Consider the following 24,186-nt stretch of genomic DNA (forward strand, 5'->3'; position numbering starts at 1 on the left):
TGATTGGGTTTTTGTTTTGTTTTGTTTCAAATGAATCTCTATTTCAAGTCACATGGGAGGGGTGTGTGAGGATAAATTGGCCAGGGCAGAACCGAGTCAAGGACAAACTTCAAACAGGCATCCTTAGATTTATTGTGGCTCCTCAGAGGACCTCTAATCACCTCCAGGACTGCTGAGACAGTCAGTCTCAGGAGTTAAACAAAAATTAGAGGTTTCAAAGCCAGTGGGTGGGAAGACCTTACTGCCTGATAATGATTTTTCATGACGTTTCTATATAATTTTCTTTTCAAAGCAAATAATTTTCTTTCGTATTCCTCCTCCTCCCAATAGGATTGTTCTTTAAGCCATAGATCCAAACTGTTCCTAACGACAGGAAGCTCCCTGATACTGGGTCTAAACATTTGTCTATCTAACCTTGCATTCCATACCTGATAAATCACTGTCTCTATTTTGGTCTTCTGGGGAGAGGTAGTTGTTGTTGTTGTTATTATTATTATTATTATTTTAAATAAAAGTTAGTGTGTACATACAAGATTGCATGAGATTACTTCTGCCTTCACCCCACAACCCCTGTTTTTTTATTAGAAGTGGAGTGGTGTGACTCTGGATTGATGCATATATGCATGTAAATGCAAGCACAGAGCCCTGCTTCTCTTGCATTTCTCTCCCCCATAACCATTTACATAGGCAGCAAATCTAGGGTGACCATATTTTGGAAACCAAAAAGGAGGACAACATGGCCGCCCCAAGGGGGCGTGCCCACCAACATGTCCAGCCCCCAAAGGGGCGTGCTCACCAACATGCCCAGCCTCCAAGGGGGCGTGCCCACACAAACATGGCCTTTGTCACAGGTCTGATTTCACATCGCACAATTAAAACAAACCTGTTCTACATAACATCTTAATGCTAAAATCACTGGAATAAAGAACAAGTGAGACATTCAACATATCTGAAATTAACTTCACTCATTTCTACTTTTGTATTATTATTATTATTTATTTATTTATTTATTTATTTATTTATATAGCACCATCAATGTACATGGTGCTGTACTCTGTGTGATACAGTCTCCTCTTCCCTCAAATATCTTTTCTGACTGCAAGTCCTTCACTGGATGACCATAGTCTAACCTTTCCTAACATCTAACACTCTTTCCCCATCACCTTTCTCATATCCATTGTCAAACATTCAGCATACTGCTACCACTGGACAAATGAAGTAGTTGACAAGTACAGAAAAATCTAGTACAACGAACAAGCAACGAAGCATTCAGAAATAGTATAAACTACTATTACCCTGCAAACATTAGCCATGGAACAAAATGGACTAAAGGCTAGCATCTCTTAGCTTGTTTCAGCTTCAACCAGACATAACAGTCAAAAACAACCAAGAAAAACACACCTACCTCATTGACATAGCAATACCTAATGATAAAAATGTTGCAGAAAGGGAAGAGGAAAAGAGAGGAAAATATACACCACTGGCTATGGAAGTTAAAGAACTTTGGCAAGAGGAAAAAATTACAATTATTTCATTAATCACATCACTCACCAGCATCACTTCATTATTATTATTTTTAGAGAAAACCTACATGCACACCAACATCCAGAAAGCAATCTTACTTGAAACATGTTCAATAGTCAGGAAATTTCTGAATCAATAAAAGACAGCATGACTTGGCGAAGCCCATCATGCTCATCTAGAAAAACCACCACGAGCAAGAAAAGAGAGATAGATGATGATGATAATAATAGTAATGGTTACCCTGTAACTTTTAAAAAAAGATTTTAAAGAAGGATGAACAATTAACAGCCATTGTTACAAAATATACGTCATGCCAATTATAGCAAACAAATTGGAGAGGAAGGTCTATGAGTCAAAATGCATTATTTAATAGGAATATCACCTCCAGCTCATCCCCCGCAACTCACACACAGAAAACTACAGCCCTCCTCCACCACACACTGCAAACATGCACATGCATTCAAACACCCCATGCACCCCATTCAGACATCAATACACACACTGCCAGCACCCCCCACACGTGCACTCCCACCCACACACTCAGATCACCGACTCCAAAAATACACGCATGCACACATCCATTCATTCAAATACTCCATGCACCCCATTCAGACATCAATACACTGTACCCAATGTTAATGTGGCATCCCACCAAGAAGCACACACCTGCTGATGTAGATACGCCCTAACATATCCAATTCTCAACTTCTACCAATGAAAGAAGCACCTCTAATGACAAATAAACATGCATGCACACACATCCAAAAGTGGAGCTGACCATATCTAATGGGTGGAGACATCAAGGCGTAAAGCAAGCCAGCATCAGACAAGCTGCCACTGACACCCGATGTGACAACAATTGACAGGCCTTATGCATGCAGGCTAAGGTTACTCCTGTAGTCTGCCAGTCAACCAATAGCAGAGGCCACTAAATGTATACTGGAGGCCAGATTTAAAGCATTACACCATCCTTGCTCACCGAAACAGTAAAAATAAAGAAGAGTTCAACACTGAGCTAATATTTTCATTCAGCAAAAATACACCATTAGAGAATCAGCACCATAGTGCAATCAATGAACTGCTGCAGGGCTGGTGCCAGACTATTTTGCGCCCTAGGCAAGGTGAGCTACTTGCACACACACACACCCAAAACTGCCCACTTCGATTTTTAAGAACAGTTGTTTTGTAGAAAAAATAAGAAGCACAAAACTTAAAACAGCTAAATTTATTTTAAAATAATTTTAAATTGCTCAGTCCTTTGCCTCCACTCATCTTCAACTGATGGGTCATCCCCCCCACAACTGGTTAATTATTTAGGTGGGGGGGGTTAAGTGAAAGATGACGACGAAGAGAAAGAGTATGAAAAAGGCAAAAATAGTTAGATATTGGGAGTGAGTGATAAGTACAGTAGCTTAGATGGCTTTAAAAAGGAATTCAATATAGTTATGGAAGAGAAGGAATCTGTGAACAGCTACTAGTCATGATGGCAACATGGAACACCCTATACGCATTTACCTGGGATTAAGTCTCACTGAAATCAATGATTACTGGACAACTCCAGGATTGCACTGCAAAGACTTATAGAGTGATCCTACACCTGCTTCCTCAGAAGAAAGCCCAACCAATTTCAATGAGACTTTATCCCCTGACTGGACTCTGTATTTTGGTGCTTTTTTTGGTAACTTTAGTGCCAATTCCACTCTGATATTCTATGTTTTGCTTTTGTGCAGACGTAAGCCACCTTGAGACCAACCTATACAGGCTATATACATATATAAAAAGCAACTAGGGTTGCAATCTTCATGCCACTCTTCCATTTTTTAATACATCCTCTTTTATTTGTCCATAGGAACCTTAACACACTAGAGGCATTCAAGAGGCAGCTGGACAAGCATCTGTGGGGGATGCTTTAGGGTGGATTCCTGCATTGAGCAGGGGGTTGGACTCGATGGCCTTGTAGGCCCCTTCCAACTCTGCTAGTCTATGATTCTATGATATATTGTTACCATCCTTGGGCTCAATTCTCTGCCTGTTCAGACAGAAAAAAAGTCCTACAACTTCCAGAATGCCCAAGCCATCTATGCTGGCTGGGACATGCTGGGAGCTGTAGGACTTTTTCTGTCTATAGGATTGCACCCTAACTCAAGCTGACTTCTCTCAGACCTAGTTCTAACCTTAACCCTAAAAAGAGCCCTGTGCAACCCCATGCATGTCTCCTCAGAAGTAAACATGCTGGCTGGGACATGCTGGGAGCTGTAGGACTTTTTCTGTCTCCAAATCATCCCCCCAAGTCACAGAAAACTACAGCCACCCCCACTACAAACATGCATTCATTCAGTCAAACAACCAGGCATCCCATTCAGACATCAATACACTCACACTGTCAACACACGTGTGCATGCACACACATACACACACTCAGCATCACTCACTCCAAAAACACACATGCATGCACACGTGCATTCACTCCAAGACCCCATGCACCCCCACATTCTCTCTCTCACACAAACCTCAGTCTTGCCTCCTCCTCTATCTTCTCCTCCTCCTGCTTGCTTCTTCTTGCTGCTGCTTCTGCTTCTTCTGAGCTGGGGGGTGGGGTGCTGGAGGCTGCGTTGTTGCACGCAGCCCCCAACCCCTCACCTTGCTCTCATCGTCCACCCCACGAGGCGGCCATCTTGAATCTCGCCCAAACTCATGTGAGATCTCGGCTGTTGGCTGGGTCTCACAGAGTTCCTAGCCAGCTGCCGAGATCTCGCGTGAGTTCGGGCGAGATTCAAGATGGCCGCCGCCACTCACGGGAGAAATTTAGGCCCGGTAAGTTGGAGTTGTGGTTGCTGCGGGCCCAGTAACCACAACCCCGGTATTTTGGGCCCTAACTCCAGTTGCTCCGGACCCCCAGGCCCCCCCCGGAGGTTTCCGGAATTTTCCGGAGGTTATGGTCAGCCTACCAACGGCTCTATGCTCACCAGCGGCGGCATGACTCTCTATAGCGCTTGCTGGGGAACATGAGAGGGAGGGTGCTATTGTACCCAAGTGCAATACTTGTGGGCTTCCATTGGGGCATCGGGTGGACTAGATAGGTCTATGGTTGGCTCTTCTGAGTGCTTGAAACTAGAGTGCTTGAAGCGTCTCCTTACCGTTTCTCTCCTTCCTGCTTCTCTTCCACATTTCAAATGCACTGAATTACACGGGAAGACAGCAGAGATCATGTGGCCTGTAATTTTAAAATTTTAAACCTCCCAGCCCATATAGTTCAATAGGACAGTGCCCTCTAGCAGGCATTTTATAGCACAACTTCGACTGCACACGGTAGGAAATCCCAACATCTTTCAGAAAAATTGCGTTTTCCAAGGTCTATTTTTAAACGGAACAACCAAGCAAAGGCGTGGGAGACATGCAGGAGGCTGATGTCATCGTCAAAATGACCCATGGGTGGACAGTCATGAGTGTGCTATAAATCACTCGTTTAAAGAAGCCCCTTGTCAAATGTTTTGAAGTGTGACCCGCCTGAAGACCTATTCAGCTTTTGGGACCCATCTATAAACTAACACCACCTTTTGAACCTTCTATTCCTCTTTATAATTACAACAACCACCACAAAAATACTAGAACATCACAACAACAGTTATCACACTTTATTTTTCATGCTTAATGTTAACTTAGATTATGTATCAACAGGTAATACATATTTGAATAGAATTTATGCGTGACATTCAGGGAGGGAGGGAGGACACGGCTGAGTTTTCCTCCTAAAGCAGCTACACGACAATAATATAGAACTCTTGACCTAGTGAAGGAAAAAATCCCTCTGGAAATGAGGAGGGGGGAAAAAAAGAAAGCCTTCATGGTGCAACATGTCAGGAGGGTGGACCTGTGGGTCATGACACAGTTTGAGATGCATTGCCTGATAATGATGTTACAAGTAGGGCTGTGCTCCGCTTCGCTTTGGAGCGTAGAAGCAATAGTGAGGCAGCCTGATTCGCCTCCAACAAAGACGGAGATGAAGTGGGTCAGGGGGGCTGTGGATTGAGGCGAAGTGGATCAAGACCAAGCGGATCCTTCGCCTCGATCCAGAGCTCCGAAAAAAAAGGTAAGTGGGGGCTTACTTGGCGCTGACGCAGTTCGTGTGGAAATGGCGGCAGAGCCAGGTAAGGGGGCAGAGGGGAGGGGGGCTTACCTGCCTCTGTCAGGTCCGGCGGCGGCTTCAACTGAGACTGAGGCTCAAACTGGAAGACCAGGTCACAACTGAAGCCTGCCCTTCTGCTTTGAGCCTCAGGTGAAGCTGCTGCCGGAACACGAAGGATACAAGTAAGGGCAGAGGAGGGAGGGGGCCTTACCTGGCACCGCCACCACAGTCCGTGCGGCGATGGCGGCAGAGCCAGGTAAGGCGGCAGGGGGGAATGGTCTTACCTGAGTCCGTTGCATTCCAGCAGTGGCTTCACCTGAGCCCGAGGACTCAAACCAGAAGACCAGGCCGCAACCGCGGCCCGCCCTTCTGCTTTGAGCCTCGGCCTCAGGTGAAGCCGCTGCTGGAATGCGATGGACGCAGGTAAAGGGGGAGGAGGGAGGAGGCCTTACCTGGCGCTGCCGCAGAGCTCTGATTCGGAGCTCCACAGTGGAGCGGACCATAGGCAGATCGACAGGGGGCGGAGTGGGCCCGATCCAGAATTTGCAGATCGGTTGCAGAGCAGATCGGGGGGGGGGGGGGTCCATGCACAGCCCTAGTTACAAGCACCACCCAGCAGTTTCTGAAAATGGCCCGTGCTGGCTTCAGGTTTTGAAGGGTACTTGGGCAAGACACCTTCAAGGAGCCCCGCTCCCTCAATAACTCAATGTTCTTCTTCCATCATCCTTGTCACCACGTGCTCTTGCTCTCCTCCTCCTCCTCCTCATTACCCATTGCTTGCTTGACAGTCAGAGAGCCAGAAGGCAAGGGCATCTCCTCCTCCTCACCACCACCATTGTCTGGGCCAGAGTGAGAGGAAGGTAACAAAGCAGGTTGTAGTGGTGAAGAGCAAGAGTAACTCCAGGAGGTATTTGTAGGTGGGCCCCTGCTGGGCTGTGGACCCAAGCATGCCTAGTCTTGGCACCAGCCCTGATCATGACACTGTTGGTGCTGCCACCCCCTACAGCAATGTGGTTGGCTGGTAACTATGCTTCCTGGAGAAAGAGCTGCAATTTACCCAGCACTTTGGCTTAGCAGATTAAGTGCTGGCTGTAGTAGTAGTAGTAGTAGTAGTAATAGTAGTAGTAGTAGTAATAGTAGTAGTAGGAGTAGTAGTAGTAGTAGTAGTAGTAGTAGTAGTAGTAGAAGAAGAAGAAGAAGAAGAAGAAGAAGAAGAAGAAGAAGAAGAAGAAGAGCAATGATTAAACAAATCCAGAAATCAAAACTGCCATAAAAAGATGGTGGCATTTTGGTTGAACCTAATGAAGGTATTGTCCAACTGTGGATTTTGTTTGGGAATGTGATGTTTTGTAACACAGAGGAAGACATTTCTCTTGCGTCGGGTTCTCATTTGGTGATCTTCAGGACAGACTTCAGTTCAGAGCAACCTTTAAAATGCCTCACTCAGAATTTAGTCTTCTTCTCCGCAAAGAGGAACTTTCTAGGTTTATCACTCTGTTGGGAAATAAATCACAATAAGATTTATTTCTGAAGAAAGGGAGAGAAAGGATTCCCAGACAACCCACTGGAGCGTTCTGCACAAGTCTTGTTGAAGTTATTGTTATGATCATTACTATTATTGTTATGACTGGGTGCCACTGAACTTTCCTGGCTTGGAAATATTCTTTAGCTAGCACTGCTGGCTGGAGAATACTGGGAGTTGTAGGCCTTTTGTCTGTCTAGTATAGAATAGAAAAAAGGGTATTGTCCTTAACAAAACAGGCTAATATCGACAAGACAAGAGTTAAGGAAAATGGTTGTATTTACTAAATACTATCACCAATGCTTGATGGCTATAATGAACATTGGTACAAATTGAAAATGCAGAAATAGCACATAAAAACTAATGAGTGACGTGCAAGTATACACCAAATATTTTAAAACAAAATAGTTAAAAACAGGTCAAACGCGTTTCGACAGAGGCGTCTTCTTCAGTGACCCCTAAATAAGCAGAGCTCCTGTGTAGGTATAAAAAAGGGCTGACTCCAATTATAAGGCCCAAGGTTAAATAGCCAGTGTCACTCCCTTAAAACTAATTACACCGGGCTCGATATCTCAGTTCCTGACTATGCTTCACGGCTGGTTCAGCTGTCTGTCTAAACATTCATAGGATCGTGTCCTAAAAGTGCTTCAAATGCATTAGCGATCCTTACAACAATTCTGCAGGGGAGTGACGGCATTATTTTCCAGTCTTATCCAATATACACATATTGCTATGGGGAGCTGAAATTTTGCCTTGCCTGAAGCCACCTACTGAACTTCTGGAAGCAAATTTAATTTCTGATCTAGTTCAATGGCTTTCAGCGGCTTTCGATACCATTGACCATGGTATCCTTCTGGGACGACTCGCTGAGCTGGGAGTGGGAGGTACTGCTCTGCAGTGGTTCTGCTCTTATTTGGCGGGTCGGTTACAGAAGGTGGTGCTTGGGGAACATTACTCGGCCCCGTGGACTCTCAAGTATGGGGTCCCGCAGGGGTCGGTTTTGTCCCCCATGTTGTTTAACATTTACATGAAGCCGCTGGGTGCGGTCATCCGGAGCTTTGGAGTGCGCTGTCATCGGTATGCTGATGACACACAGCTCTATTTCTCCTTTTCATCTTCAGCAGGAGAGGCTGTGGATGTGTTGAACCGGTGCCTGGCTGCGACAATGGACTGGATGAGGGCTAATAAACTGAGACTCAATCCAGACAAGACTGAGATGCTGTTAGTAGGTGATTCCGCTGACAGGATGGGGGGTGTTCTACTGGTTCTGGATGGGATTGCACTCACCCTGAAGGAGCAGGTTCATAGCTTGGGGGTTGTTTTAGACCCATCATTGTCACTTGAGGCTCAGGTGACCTCAGTGGCACGGAGTGCCTTCTACAAACTCCGGTTGGTGGCCCAGCTACGCCCCTATCTAGACAGGGATAACCTGGCTTCAGTTGTCCATGCTCTGATAACCTCCACATTAGATTACTGCAATGCGCTCTACGTAGGGCTGCCTTTGAAGACGGTTCGGAAGCTGCAGCTCGTGCAAAATGCAGCAGCCAGATTGATTTCGGGAACCAGAAGGTTCGACCATATAACACCTGCTCTGGTCTGCTTGCACTGGCTGCCTGTATGTTTCTGAGCCCAATTCAAGGTGCGGGTTTTGACCTATAAAGCTTTACACGGCTTGGGACCACAATACCTGATGGAACGCCTCTCCCGACGTGAATATACCCGGTCACTACGTTCAACATCTAAGGTCCTCCTCTGGATGCCTACTCCGAGAGAGGCTCGGAGTGTGGCAACAAGGGATAGGGACTTTTCGGTGGTGGCCCCCAGACTGTGGAATGATCTCCCTGATGAGGCTCGCCTGGCGCCAACGCTGCTATCTTTCCGACTTTCCTCTTTGCCCAGGCATATGGCGGCATATCCTAATTACCCACATGTTTAGTTTTTAATCGGTTTTTAATGCTTTATGTGTGTATGTTCTGTGTTTTAGAGTTTTAAATTTTGTATACTTGTTTTTACCTCAATTTTAGAATTTCTGTAAACCGCCTAGATGGGAGTGGTATATAAGTTTAATAAATAAATAAATAAATAAATAAATAAATAAAGGGAGCTGTGCAGGAGAACATCTCAGCCAACTGTACTGTGAATTATATCCCTGGCAATAGTTCAAGGGGCAAGAGGACACCCTCAGTTGAGATTCGGATATTAAGAGTAGATCCTTGACTCACCCCCTCCCCATTTCTCTTTTTTAGATGAATATCTTTGGCCATGATCCAGCCAACAATAACCTACTTGCAAGCCAATCAATTTCTCTGTTCTGTTGGGGAAAAATGGGGCTTAAAATGCTTAACCATTGGCTCATTCATCCCCAACCCAATTCTTTGTCCAGTGTGGTATGTGTTATGCACTGCTTCTAAGAATATGATCCATATGCCATGTGTTTATTAATATGCGTTGAGCATTAACGTTACCATACCTTTTGGTTTGGCGTTGCCTCTGTTCCCTTTGCAAGGCCAAAGCTGATCTTCTCATAGGTATTCTCTGCTGTAGGTACATGCCTTGCTGATGCTGACCCTTTGGAGAAATGATCAGGGATCTTTTCGTATGGATTCTCAGTATAGACCTGTGTCTTGGAAGATCGTCCCGTTTTGGTAGAGATTTGGTCATAAGTCTCTTTGGGTTTCATTGGTGATGACTTGGAAAGCATTTCTGAATCATGCTTGTGGGTGATACTCTTCAACCACCCAAAAGGAATCTGTTCATAAGTTGTATCATCACAGCCAGACACTGTAGATGGATGGGATTTCGTTCCCTTTTTCAAATCAGGCAAAGCCTTGGTTTGGTTTGGTTTTCGATGTTCTTCTACAACCACAAGAGAGGTTGCATACATTGTAACTGGAAGCTGGGAGCCTTGGAGCTCTGTCGAGGCCTTTGGTTTATTAGGTAATTTAGGAGACAACTTTGGAGGAGTTGAAGTAGGAGAGCTTAGAGTTGCTTTCTTTGATGGAGTAAAAGAGGATGGACCACTGTGAGACTCGGGGAGTGTCCGATGGCTTTTGCCTTGGTCTACGCTAATTTCAGAATAAATTGTTTCAGGGACAGGAGGTTCTATCAGATTTAATTTTTTGCTGCATAATCTCTCAGACTGCTTAGCTAATGCAAATACTGCACTTGTCCTTGTTTTGCTGGAAGATGAGCTAGCTTGGACAAGCTCTTCAGTTTTCTGTGAGTTGTCCATATAACCTTTGCTCATGTGTATTGGCACCTCCAGACTCCTGTTGTCTAAATGGTGTTTCTTAAGTACTGAATAAACCAAGTTTCCTTCATCACCAGTGTCCTCCTCAGATTGCTCTGATGTCAGCAACCTGCTCCTATCTGGTATTGGTGGAGCTTCATCAGGGTCCTGATGTGGTAGATAGAGGAAGGAAGGAAAGAAAGAGAGCTGCTGAGAGTAATGGCCAGCTCTTGAATGAAGATTTCAAGGTGAAGCAGTACATTGATCTGGTATAAGAGCCCTGCTGGACTAGACCAAAGTTCCACCTCGTCTAACATCCTGCATGTCATAGGGCCAACCAAGATGTCCATGGTACCCCCAGAAGGAGGGAGTACTCCTCTATTGTTGATCTCCAGGAGTTGTTACTTAGAGGCATAGTGCCTCTGAATAATGGTGCCTAAATGTATTATACTTTTACACACACACACACACACACACGATTCACATACACGATTCACACACACACTTCCCTCAGCACATCTGGAGGGCACCAGGAAGGAAAGATGCCTGGCTTAGACCTTCCTCTGCCTCTGCAAAACCTACCTCTTGGCTCAGATGTTGCCTCTCCTTTGATAAGGACTTCTGTTGTTCCTGAAGTTTCCCCCTTGGATTTGTGGGTTGGTTGCTGTTGTTCTCCTTTGCTGGCTTGATGTTTGATGAGCTGCTGGATGCTTGTCTGGTCAGCATTAAGGCAGTATCTGCAGAGCTTTGCTTTGAAGATGTTTGTTGATCCAAAGAGATTTCATCATATATGCTTTTTTCCTCCAGCTAATAAGATGGATGAAAAGGGGTGTGGAGAAGAAATACAAAAAGATCAACGTTGTATGACGCAGCTGCAGATTAGCAGCCACCGCAGGGCTTTTCTGTGAAGCTGAGCACTGAAGAAGTCAGGGACTTACCCAAACTTTTATGGCATCAGGATTACCCAACACCTCCCCTCCCCAGGTAAGTGAAACCATGGAGTTTGGGGGGTGAATGCAATGCCAACTCAGCACTGTGAAGACAGCCCTCAAGGGTCTGACTCAGAATAAAGCAGCTTCCTATGTTCATAGTTCCCTGTATCTTCAATCTTCAGGCAGTTAGTGCCATTGCTTACATAGCCAAAACATCACCAATACGAATAACAATAATAATATATTAATTTATTTCTTATCCGCCTCTCCCTCTAGATCGAAGTGGAGAACAACACCAAACACAAAAATATTATAAAATACATAAAACTGATTAAAAACATATAAAACAAATATGTTATTAAAATAACAGCCAGACATCTTAAAATTCGCCTGCCGGAAGAGAAAGGTATTGTCCAGAGGAAGATACTGGCAACTTAGAAGGACCCCAAGATTTGCAGGTGTATGTGTGTGTATTGCATGGGGTTGGATTTGATGGCCTCACAGGTCCCTTCCAACTCTACTATTCTATGATTCAATGAGCATGCTCAGTGTGTAAAGAATCTCGATGGAAGGATAGACGGAAAGCCAGAAGTGGGAAGGAATGGGATGGAGTGCAGACCACAGTGCAACATTTTCTCACAGGTCTCACTGAGAAAATTCCTAGGCCATCCTTCAGCAGTGTACAAGCAATAACAAGATTACGCTAAAGAACCCATTACACAAAAAGATAAGCAGAGAAAGAGCCTCTAGAATACCAATAAACGCCAGCACAATACTGTCAAACTAAAGTCAAGACTTTTCTCTTCTCCCAGGCATTTAACACCATTTAACAATGCTAAGGTGGTTTTTTAATGGACCCCCAGAACTGTTGTTTTAAATGGATACTGTTGTTCTTATGTTTTAAATTTTGTAAACTCTTAATGTTTACTGTTTTTAACTTTTGTGAACCACCCAGAGAGCTTCGGCTATGGGGCAGTATATAAATGTAACAAATAAATAAATAAATATAAATAAATAAATCAACTATAAAAATCCTGAAATGCTTGAGCAAATGAAGTAGTTCTTAGCCAGTTTTTGGGTACCGTCATCATTAGATGAACTGACTTGCAGATCACATTCTTATGCTCTGCGTAAATGCAACGGGATGACCCCATTGCTGTATTTTTGATGATGGTGGATTTTTTTTTTAAAAAATTGAAGTCTCTGGTGTTTGATATTTGACCCACCTTTGAACAGGCTGTAGTAAGATGCTCTCCAAAAGGTTCAATTTCGGCTGTCTGGTAGTAGCTTATGAGTTCAGCGAGGCTTTGATGGGTACAGGTGTCCCCTGATACGACATACTGCCCATTCCGGGGGCAACTGATCACAAAGTGTCGGCATCTGTCTTTCCCTCTGCAATGGAAGAAAAGCATTTCGATCAGGACTACACAGAGAAGGAGATCTACAGATTTAGGCATGCAACAACCCAGAAAAGGCCAGCTCTTCCGTTTAGCAGAATGCAAGTGAGGCTGCTGCTTCAGGTATCATAGAATCATAGAATCATAGAATAGCAGAGTTGGAAGGGGCCTGCAAGGCCATCGAGTCCAACCCCCTGCTCAATGCAGGACCAGATGGTGAGGAATAGGGAGCAAGGTTTGAATAGCGATGCTTCCAAAATTCTCCTTGTACAAATTCCTCCCCAGAATCCCCAATTTTAGGATTCTGAATTACTTGGCCTTTTTTTTTTTAATCAATCCATGATGGATCCTCTGTGATTCTTAAAAAAATTAAATCCTTTTTTTTAATGGAATGCTATGGATGTGTAGTTTGCCATAACTTTCAGTTGCTTCTGTTCATTTGTATTTCATTTGTATTAGCAAGACACATGTGTGGGTCATTGATACCACACTGCAAAAAAGGGGGAAAAAAGCAGTTTTGATATGACTGTTGTGTACAGGTTTGTATCAAGTTTTTTGGGCATGACGTTGGTGCCAAAGTTCAGGAGTGCAAGTATGCAAAGAACCAGTGTCCTGAGTCTCCCACCATTCAGCTTCATAGGATGATCCCACTGGGTTCTAGCATTAAGAGAGAAGAAGAAGAAAACATTTCTCACTCCACTTTCCCCATAGCATGCATAACTTTATGCACTTATTTATTTATTTATTTATTTATTTATTTATTTATTTATTTATTACACTTCTATTATATCCTCCCTTACTCTCCTGTTTTCTAAAACAAACAGCCCCCAAAACTGTAACCTTTTGAGCTCTACAATATCCTTTTTGAGATGCAGTAACCAGAACTGTCCACACTGTCATGTTGGCCCAATTGTAGTTCCTGAAATGTTTTATTTACTTACTTAAAATATTCCTAGGCATAAGCTTGATTATGACAGTAAAATAGACTGTTTTAAAGGCGGACTGATATACAGAACATTGCAGTAGTCTAGTCTGGAAGTAACAGGTACAAATAAAAAACATAAGAAAAGCTGTGCTGGATCAGACCAAAGGTCCATCTAGTCCAGCATTCTGTTCACAGAGTGGCCAACCAGCTTCCCGTAGGACTTGAGTGCAACAGGACTCTCCCACCCATATTCCCTGGCAACTGGTGCACACTGCCTCGAATACTGGAGGTAGCACATAACCATCAGCCAGCCATTGATAGCCTTCTCTTCCAGGAATTTGTCTACTCCTCCTTTAAAGACATCCAAATTGGTGGCCACCATTACTTCTTGAAATAAATGAAAGGAACACCTGTCGCCTGCCCCCAAAGCACCAAAAGGTGTCCCAGAAAACTTCCTGAAGAATTCCCAGAGAGCCTGTGCTGTTGATTTCCTTCTTTTACACAGAGCTGCACTGGAAACATTAGTTAATATACAAACCTTTTGGATGAACAGCGTCCGGCGTTCATGGCAAGTTGCCGTAGATGGATTGAATTCAGACATGTAGCATTGAGAACAAAGAAAGAAGAGGTAGAAGCCATCACCAGGAACTGCATACATTATAAACCTTTTCTTTTGACCACAAACAAACGTCATTGATAAGAATAACATCACCCGGAGACACGTTGAAGACTTTCTACACATTAACCAGCCAGGGTTTTGCATACGTTTCTCTTTCATCGTTCAAGGTACAGTTCAGGAGTTTCCAACTATCCTTATTCCCCCCAGACAAGTGTCTGGAAGCCTTTGATAACATAGAATCATAGAATCATAGAATAGCAGAGTTGGAAGGGGCCTACAAGGCCATCGAGTCCAACACCCTGCTCAATTCAGGAATCCACCCTAAAGCATCCCCGACAGATGGTTGTCCAGCTGCCTCTTGAATGCCTCTAGTGTGGGAGAGCCCACAACCTCCCTAGGTAACTGATTCCACCGTCGCACTGCTCTAACAGTCAGGAAGTTTTTCCTGATGTCCAGCTGGAATCTGGCTTCCTTTAACTTGAGCCCGTTATTCCGTGTCCTGCACTCAGGGAGGATCGAGAAGAGATCCTGGCCCTCCTCTGTGTGACAACCTTTTAAGTATTTGAAGTGTGCTATCATGTCTCCCCTCCATCTTCTCTTCTCCAGGCTAAACATGCCCAGTTCTTTCAGTCTCTCTTCATAGGGCTTTGTTTCTAGACCCCTGATCATCCTGGTTGCCCTCTTCTGAACCCGCTCCAGCTTGTCTGCATCCTTCTTGAATTGTGGAGCCCAGAACTGGACACAATACTCTAGATGAGGCCTAACCAGGGCCGAAAAGAGAGGAACCAGTACCTCATGTGATTTGGAAGCTATACTTCTATTAATGCAGCCCAAAATAGCATTTGCCTTTCTTGCAGCCATATTGCACTGTTGGCTCATATTCAGCTTGTGATCTACAACAATTCCAAGATCCTTCTCGTTTGTAGTATTGCTGAGCCAAGTGTCCCCCATCTTGTAACTGTGCATTTGGTTTCTATTCCCTAAATGTAGAACTTGGCATTTATCCCTAATAAATTTCATTCTGTTGTTTTCAGCCCAGCACTCCAGCCAATCAAGATCACTTTGAAGTTTGTTTCTGTCTTCCAGGGTATTAGCTATCCCACCCAATTTTGTGTCATCTGCAAATTTGAACAGCGTTCCCTGCACCTCCTCGTCCAAATCATTAATAAAAATGTTGAAGAGCACTGGGCCCAGGACTGAGCCCTGCGGCACCCCACTCGTTGCCTCTCCCCAGTTTGAGAAGGTTCCATTGATAAGTACTCTTTGAGTCCGATTCTGTAGCCAACTGTGAATCCACCTAATAGTTGTTCCATCTAGCCCACTTTTAGCTAGTTTGTTAATCAGAATGTCATGTGGTACTTTGTCAAAAGCTTTGCTAAGCCTATGCGGCAGGGTCTTGCTATTTACTGTTTTACTCTGTACAGCACCATGTACATTGATGGTGCTATATAAATAAATAAATAAATAATAATAATAATAATAATAATAATAATAATAATAATAATAATAATAAAGATATATGACGTCCACAGCATTCCCACAGTCCACAAGGGAGGTTATCCTATCAAAAAATGAGATCAAATTAGTCTGACAGGATTTGTTCCTGACAAATCCATGTTGGCTTCTAGTAATCACTGCATTGATTTCAAGGTGTTTACAGATTGACTTCTTTATAATCTGCTCCAGAATTTTCCCAGGGATGGATGTCAGACTGACTGGTCTGTAGTTCCCAGGTTCCTCCTTTTTGCCCTTTTTGAAGATAGGGACAACGTTAGCCCTCCTCCAGTCATCCGGCACCTCACCCGTCTTCCATGATTTTGCAAAGATAATAGACAAAGGTTCTGAGAGTTCTTCTGCTAGCTCCTTCATTACTCTAGGATGCAGTTCATCGGGCCCTGGAGATTTAAACTCATTCAAGGAAATTAGGTGTTCTTTGACCATTTGTTTATCAATCTCAAACTGCAATCCTGCCCCCTCAACTTCTGCTTCACTTTTTCCAGGGGGGTCATAGACCCGCTTTTGGGAGAAGACCGAGGCAAAGTAGGAATTGAGCACTTCAGCCTTTTCTTTGTCGTCTGTTATCAATTTGCCATCCTCGTTAAGCAGTTGAACCACCATTTCTTTCCTCTGTCTACTCACATATCTGAAGAAAGCCTTTTTATTGCTTTTAGCATCCCTCGCTAATCTCAGCTCATTCACAGCTTTAGCCTTCCTGACGCCATTTTGGCACTTCTGCGCCACGTGTCTGTACTCTTCTTTTGTAGCCTGGCCTTCCTTCCACTTCCTATATGTATCCTTTTTTGTTTTCAGGTCATCTCTAAGCTTTTTGTGGAGCCACATTGGTTTCCTCTGTTGTCTTCTATCTTTTCTCCTTGTTGGAATTGTTTGTAACTGTGCCTTTAAAATTTCATTTTTTAAAATACTCCCACCCATCCTGCACTCCTTTTCTCATTAGGCTCCCTTGCCACGGGACCTTACTTATTATAGTTCTGAGTTTATTAAAATCAGCTTTCCAAAATCCAGAGTACGTGTATGGCTACGCTCGACTTTTGTCTCCTTCATAATCAAGAATTCAAGTATGACATGGTCACTTTCCCCCAGAGTTCCCATAACTGCCACTTTATCCACTAAGTCATCCCTATTGGTCAATAACAAGTCGAGGATTGCCGATCCTCTAGTTCCTTCCACCACTTTCTGTAGGAGAAAGTTATCATCCACACATGTCAGGAATTTCTTGGAAGGGCCGCTTTTGGCAGTAATGGTCTCCCAACAGATATCAGGGTAATTGAAGTCCCCCATCACTACTACATCACACTTCCTTGAAACACTGGCAATTTGTTTCTCAAAAGTTTCATCCTCGTCTTTGCTTGTTTGGCAGGCAGAGAGCCAGTGAGCAAAAAGTCTGTGGCATCTGTTGCTGTTCCTTCAAACCACACTACCAGAAGGAGATGCGGGTGACCATGCAAGTTGCAAGGGCAAAGAGGAGGTCCTACTCCAGAAGGTTTTGTTTGTGGCCCCTATGGGCTGTGGGGTCCTCAGCAGATGCCTCGCCATGCCTACCTTTGACATCAGCCCTGGCCTGACGTTTTAGTTATTTTGTTTAAATTTAGAGGGTCTCCAAAGTGCTACTTTCATCACTAGTCGAGACCTGTACTGAAAATCAGCAAACCAAGCTGCAACGGTCTCACTGTTGTGGCATATATGTGGTTAGGCATGCCTGGGGCATCAACTATGGAACGTAAAGAGGAGGAATGTTTAGACGCACAATTTCTTTCCACCTGCAATCTGAAGTGGTACAGCCAGGACACAGGGGCTCCGTCTTAGGGAGAACCAGGCTCAAATCTGTCTGTAACTAGATTTAAGTCACTAGCGCCTTGCTACTCTCCATTCCCCAGCCACTGCTCTCTATTGCTGGTTGGTCATAAGAACATAAGAAGAGCCCTGATGGTGGATCAGGCCAAGGGTCCATCTAGTCCAGCACTCTGATCACACAGGGGCCCACCACCTGTTGACCAGGAACCCACAAGCATGTTCCCCAGGACATGCGTGCAACCACCCATGTTCCCCAGCAACTGGTGCGGAACTGGAGGCTTACTGCCTCTGGTACTGGAGGTAGCACATAGCCATCAGGACTAGTAGCCATTGATGGCCTTCTCCTCCAGGAGTCCCTCTATGTCAAGCTGGTTCCCCCAAGGCCTTGTCTAGCACTTTCTGATCAGATTAACTTCTTTCGGGTGGGGTGGGGGGTCATATCCATCCCACAACTTGCCAATTTGCCTTTCCCTGGTATGGATCAAAATGGTAGACAAGAGTTAAAAGCCTGCTGACAGGTGTTCTCTTTTTGAAGAGCTGTCCTGCCCAATTCTGGTTTAAGGGATAGCACCTGAAATGCACACCGGACAGGTATACACACAGGATGAAATGTACTGTAAATTGTAATTTCTAAATTTGCATCTAGACATATAAACTGGCAAATGCAAATTTTATGCAAATTAGCGCTCTCTTTTGTCCAGAGCTTCTTTTTTGGGTGATTCACAAGTGACTACCTTACCTGCTGAATACATGGTTTTACTGAAATGCTAACTTTTCAACAGAGTCTGTTTTAAACACATTGTGCCCACATCTCTGTGTGGGAAACACCTTCCAGAGAACAACCTGGGAACAGGTAACATCACCAAGAACAGGACTGCTTTGAATGCAGAAGCTCCCAGGTTTAATCCCAGGCACCTCCAGGTCTTTGGTTAAGTAGTCTGTGATGGACATGACCCCTAGCTGAGACCCTGGGAAGGATGTGCAATACCATGGACAAATAGTCTGGCATGGTGTAAGGCAACTTTATATGTCCTCTGGGTGCATATTTTGGGCATTGTGCGACTTCTGCATGATCAGTTGCTCTGTCAGGGATGGGAGACTATCTGAGCAGAGACTATCCTTTCTCTTCAACGCATGGTGTGTTTCTGGTGCTCCAAAAGAAAAGTCTAAGACAGATGACCAAGGGTGACATTTCTCCCCATCCCAAAGGGAAAGCTAAATTCAAAGGCTCACCTGTAGGAGAGAATGTAGCCGAATGATCTTTCGTTTAACCTGATAAGAAAACAGCCAAAGTCTCTATGTTTGAGGAGTTCCTCCGTCTGCCTGTTTAAAGAGAGAGCACAGCCACATTTGTTACATAAGCAGAGATAGAAGTGGCCCTGTTTGGACCGCTGCAATTCGTTCAACGTTATGTAGGGATGCCATGGAGTAAAGTACAAAATCCCTAGAATAGCACCCGGGTTAGCAGTATTTGACATTGATGAAATCTCCACTCAGCGTTGCACGAAACAGTTGGATTTACAACATCACTATTCAAATGCTGACTGTGAAACTTTGGTCTTTGAATCCAAAATTTGAGCGCTTCAGACTTGTTAACATCCCGTGGTTATTTTGTTGCAGCTAGGTCTCCATCATGAACTCTCACAAGCAGTCCACTCTCAAATCCTGTCTACTGTTGCATGTCAGCTATCAAACACCATTGGCTATAAAACACAGTTGCATGTCCCTTGACAAATACCACTAAATTCTAACATTTTTTGCAAGACAACTTTCAAGTACTGTCACATATCAAAGTCAATGATTCAATACTGAACTAAAATATAACCAGATTTCAAATCATCAGGGTGGATATCAGCATAAAAGTTTGCTGCTCAGCAGCATTTGTGGGGTGCTGCTATGCCTTTGGGCCAAACTGGATATCACATCAGGAGATCTGTGAACAGACCCCCCCCTTCCAAAGGTAAAACAATCAGGGCTGGGTGGGAGGTGAGGCTGCGATTATCATTCCCTGTTCACCATTTCCCGTTTCTGAATCCTCTGCCTCCCCCATCCTCTATGGTACCTGCATATTTTTCACAGGGGGGGGGGGGGAAGAGAACACTGTAAATTCCAGTTTTTGGTGTGTGTTTTTAAAAAAGATGACCTAATGACCCATACAAGGAGTTGAAGAAAACTCTATAATTTATTTGTAGAAAAACACCCTAGTTAGTCCTATCATGGCTAATACATTTTGAGTGTAACTTCAGAGGCAATAATGAGCGAATAACAGCTGACTTTGTATTTTGGGAGACGATCTCCCCATGTGACAAAAAGCAGCAATATAAACCCCCCCCAGCACAGCACCTCCAGTCTGAACTGCACCCCCCTGTTATTGATTCCTCAGAAATGCATGGTCTTAATAATGGGTTCCCCACCTCACAGCTAGCTGAGCTCTTTGACAGCAGCCTAACAGAAAAGAGGTGAAACTTCCCCCAGTTTTGGGTTTCTTTTGTTTGCCAGGGTGTTGCAGCATGGGGGTTTTCTCTCACCCCCATTTTGTATTTACAACAACCCTGCAAGGTAGGTTAGACAGAGCAAGAGAGAGAGAGAGAGAGAGAGATCCGGGACCTGGGTCTTTTCGGTCTTAGCATGAAACTATTCTGGAGTGGGGAACCTATGCCCTCCAGATGCTATTAGATTCCCAATCCTATCATCCGCAGCTGGCCTGGGATGATGGGAGTTGTAGTCCATCCAGCAGCTGTCCCATCCCTGCTCTGTTCGTTCTACCACACCAACCCAAGCACTGACTTCATCACTAAGAAAAAATTCTTCCTTCCTTGAAAAACAAAATAAAAAACTTCTCCCAAGCCAGGAGTCTCCAATCAATCGCAAACCTATTTCAGGAAGCAAGGACAATTAATAAAAATATTCATATCGTTGCTTTGATCCTTAGACTTTTATGGCTGCACTGAGCTTACTTCCTTGTAATGAATCCATGGAACCACTCCGGTAAACTGCCGTCCTGCAATATAAGAGGAGTCTGCATCTCCAGAAACCACCTCATCACCAGGTCTTTGAACATCTCCAAAGGCTGGTTTTCCATTTGGAGGCCGGAATCCTTCCCTAAAAAGAATCTCTGCTGCTTATTTTCCATGCTGTCTTCAAGCCGAGATGGAAACAATAATTGAAGAGAGCTGGGGGCCAACGCTAACCAACAAAAGAAAAAAGAAAGAAAAGAAAAGAAAAAAAGGGGAAAGAGGTGTGTTGCATACATTCTAGCCTACGGGATGTCTCATTTGCTTATACCCTGATTGGCTGAAGGATTAAAATAATGGATTAGATAATAATGTTTGCTCATTGGCAGAGATGGCAATTTCTCTTTGGGGCTGGTCTTGAGTCCTTGCATTTGTCTGACAGCTCTTTGAACTCTAGTTCGAATAGGAAGTCTATTCCTTCATCTGGTTGTGACACATGTTCCAGCATCTTTGTTCCACGGCCCACACTGACCAGAAATTTAGCATGAAATTTTAGCCTCTGTATTCACTCTAATGGGGCAAAGAAATATTCATTAAAAATCAACTGAAGGGAATTTTTAAAAAAGAAAAGCCATTCCACCAACTAGAAGGAGAGAGGAAGAAGACAATTCTCAATTCCCCGAATTTCATGAGCACATATTCTCGCCACCCTATGTTTTTAGTGTCATTTTGATTCAGAGAGGGTTTTTTTCTTTTGTATTTTAAACTGCGCTCCTTCCCTCTGTCTTTCACCAACCTTCTTGAAATTTTCAGGGTATGTAAAACCAACATTTCTTTCTGGCACATGTAAATTTCAGCAAGATTGGTGAAACATTTTCCATTTTATGAACATTAGAATGACCCACCCCCAAACACTGCTTTATAATGGCGGAATGCAGAATGTACTCACCACCACCATCATAATCTTTATATGCTACTTACTGTATTTAAAATAATATATCAAAGCAAATTTGCCAGGGCAGATGCTTTACATACGAACACATTACCCATATGTTCAGTGGATGACTAAGATAAAAGCAGGGTTGGGGCCATGAACCTGATTGGTGGGAGATTCAGGACAAATCAAAGGAAGGACTTCTTCACACAGTGCATAGTAAAACTATGGAACTCACTGCCATAAGATGTAGTGATGGCCACCAATTTGGATGGCTTTAAAAGGGGGTTAGACAAATTCCTGGAGGAGAAGGCTATCCATGGCTACTAGCCCTGATGACTATGTGCTACCTCCACTAGCAGAGGCAGTATGTCTATGTATACCAGTTGCTGGGGAACATGGGTGGGAGGGTGCTGTTGCACTCAGGTCTTGTTTGTGGGTTTTCCGTGGACAGCAGGTTAACCACTGTATGAAATTTAATGAAACAAGTAATCCATACAATTGAACATATAAAATAATAATAAGCACTAAATAATATAAAAAATAATAATTTGACACATAGCATGAAATTATACCCAAGTAAAAAATAAATAGTCCACAAACACTAGATAAAAACTTCATGTATCACTTGTTCTACTGATCATATGGGGTGTATGTGTACACCCACCTATCCCATATGCATTTTGACCACAAGGGTCTTCATCAGTGGGATAAAAAAATATTCAACATTATAGCCCAAAACATGGAAATTTTTGATTAACTTGATTGTTCCATTCAGACCAAACATTAACTCTTGTACAGCTTATCTGTGTTGGTCTGTTTATGGATGCATCTGGAAAGGAAGGGGGGACTTGGCTTTCCCTCCTAGCTCCTAGTGGCTAAGGTTTAGTCAATGCAGGCTTTCAGTAAAGCACTGCCAGCAAAGAACACATGTTCTCCTCTTCTACATAGCTATTAAAGCCAGCCAGGGTGGTTATAATCTAATCTCTGTTGTATGTTGTCTCTGTGTATGCTGTCTGTTATGTATTTTTCATGTTTTTAAAATCTGCACATTGTTTTTAATGTTTTAATCTTTACAAAATTCCCAGAGAGCTTCAGCTATGGGGTGATATAGAAATGATAATGATGATAATGATAATCGACAAGCAATTTACTGTACTTTTATTAAGAACATAAGAACATCAGAAGAGCCCTGCTGGGTCTGACCAAGGGTCCATCTAGTCCAGCACTCTGTTCACACAGGGGCCAACCAGCCATCGACCAGGGATGAACAATCAGGACATGGTGCAGCAGCACCCTCCCACCCATGTTCCCCAGCAACTGGTGCACCCAGGCATACTGCCTCGAATACTGGAGATAGCACACAACCATATTATTATAGCTTAGATTTTTTTTTATCATTTCTGCTAACCGCTTTGAGAGCTTACTGGAAACTAGTACCCTATTTCTTTGATTCTAAGACGCACTTTCCACCCCATATAAACATCTCTAAAAATGGGGTGCATCTTAGAATTGTGGGTGTGTCTTAGGGTTTTTTTTTCCTGTTGGTGGTACTGAAATTAGTGTGCGTCTTATAATCAATGGTGTCTTACAATCTAAGAAATATGGTATATAAATTATGTAATGAATACATAAATATAATATCAACTCCCCTGTCCCCTTATAGCTTATCAGCCCATCCCAGAACTCATTCTTGAAATGGAAAGAAACACTGCCTATATTTGAATAAAGCCTGTTGTGCTTTTGCATGGCGTAACAGTACCTTTGTGTCCATTCATTTGCAAAACCCGCTTAAAAAAAAAAAAAAAAAGGAACAGCAAGGCTGGGTGTCCTTTCTTTCTGCTGCTATGCAAATCCTTAATGGTGCTTGTCCTTCAGTCAATGTGTTTAGCATTGGGTTACTAGAAGAAAACTCAATTTAATTGAGTTTGAAAAGCAAAACCGCACATGCACCGAGTATGTTTCTTTTTAATCAGGGTTGGCAAAGTTTGTTTTTGCTCATACAAATCTGGAATGTAGATGAAACTGTAAAGCATAGAATGGAGGCAGTGAAAAGGGAAGAGAAATGGAAGTTGTATGCTTCAAAAATGAAGTATTGCACATGGCTGTCTAAAGGCGTTCCCCACAAAATCATTTAATGCACTATCTATATATGTTTAGACAGAAAAAAAATCCTACAATTCCCAGCATGCTGGAAGTTGTAGGACTTTTTTCTGTCTAAACACGCATAGGATTGTGTCCTAAGTCCAGGATCTAAAATACCTAGTTGCACCACTGCATCTGAATACTGGATTGTCACCTCAAACATGGTGCCATTGAATCTCCCAGGACAGCCACAGATAGCAGTAGATTGATTCTTGTTTCTTTCTGAAAATGCCCAAGATCTGCATAAAAGCAAAGCACAATCAATGAGCAGCAAAAGATAATATTGAATAAAAGGTGCACAGAGAAGGACCCAATATTCTGAAGTTATGCAGGACTTTTCATTTTCTTTCTGTGTCAGATGCCTCGTGGTCCTGTAACTTCATTCCCTCCCAACATTGCATTTCTCTCCAGCATTTCCCCCCCCCTTTTCCCACTAGCTCATGGTACAACCCATGAGCTCTCATTGAAATACCACGAATCCCAGGTTTTCATTTTTCTTGTTTCTAAGATCTAAGCACCTGCTCCACACGAGTGTAGGGGTATGTCTGAAAACAGGATGCAGAAGAA

General features: G+C 43.5%; 1 protein-coding gene across 1 annotated transcript; it reads right to left on the reverse strand.

The window, feature by feature from the left end:
* Positions 1-7,093: 7,093 nt before the first annotated feature.
* Positions 7,094-12,745, reverse strand: SH2D7 (SH2 domain containing 7). Its single transcript, XM_063142610.1, has 4 exons — positions 12,560-12,745; positions 10,984-11,208; positions 9,643-10,569; positions 7,094-7,144 (listed from the first exon to the last, which is right to left on the reverse strand). Exons 1-4 carry the CDS (start codon positions 12,743-12,745, stop codon positions 7,094-7,096), a joined length of 1,389 nt encoding a protein of 462 aa, XP_062998680.1.
* Positions 12,746-24,186: the final 11,441 nt, after the last annotated feature.

Source organism: Elgaria multicarinata, chromosome 16 (assembly GCF_023053635.1).
Source record: "Elgaria multicarinata webbii isolate HBS135686 ecotype San Diego chromosome 16, rElgMul1.1.pri, whole genome shotgun sequence".
NCBI lineage: Eukaryota > Metazoa > Chordata > Lepidosauria > Squamata > Anguidae > Elgaria > Elgaria multicarinata.

Excerpts from the sequence above, each read along its gene's own strand:
- SH2D7 (XM_063142610.1), bottom strand. The coding sequence starts at position 12,745 with ATGCTTTTCTTCCATTGCAGAGGGAAAGACAGATGCCGACACTTTGTG. Across the intron at positions 11,209-12,559 it reads TTACTACAGCCTGTTCAAAG|CTGGAGGAAAAAAGCATATA; the intron begins GTGGGTCAAATA and ends CCATCTTATTAG. Across the intron at positions 7,145-9,642 it reads AGGCAACGCCAAACCAAAAG|AGTGATAAACCTAGAAAGTT; the intron begins GTATGGTAACGT and ends ATTTCCCAACAG.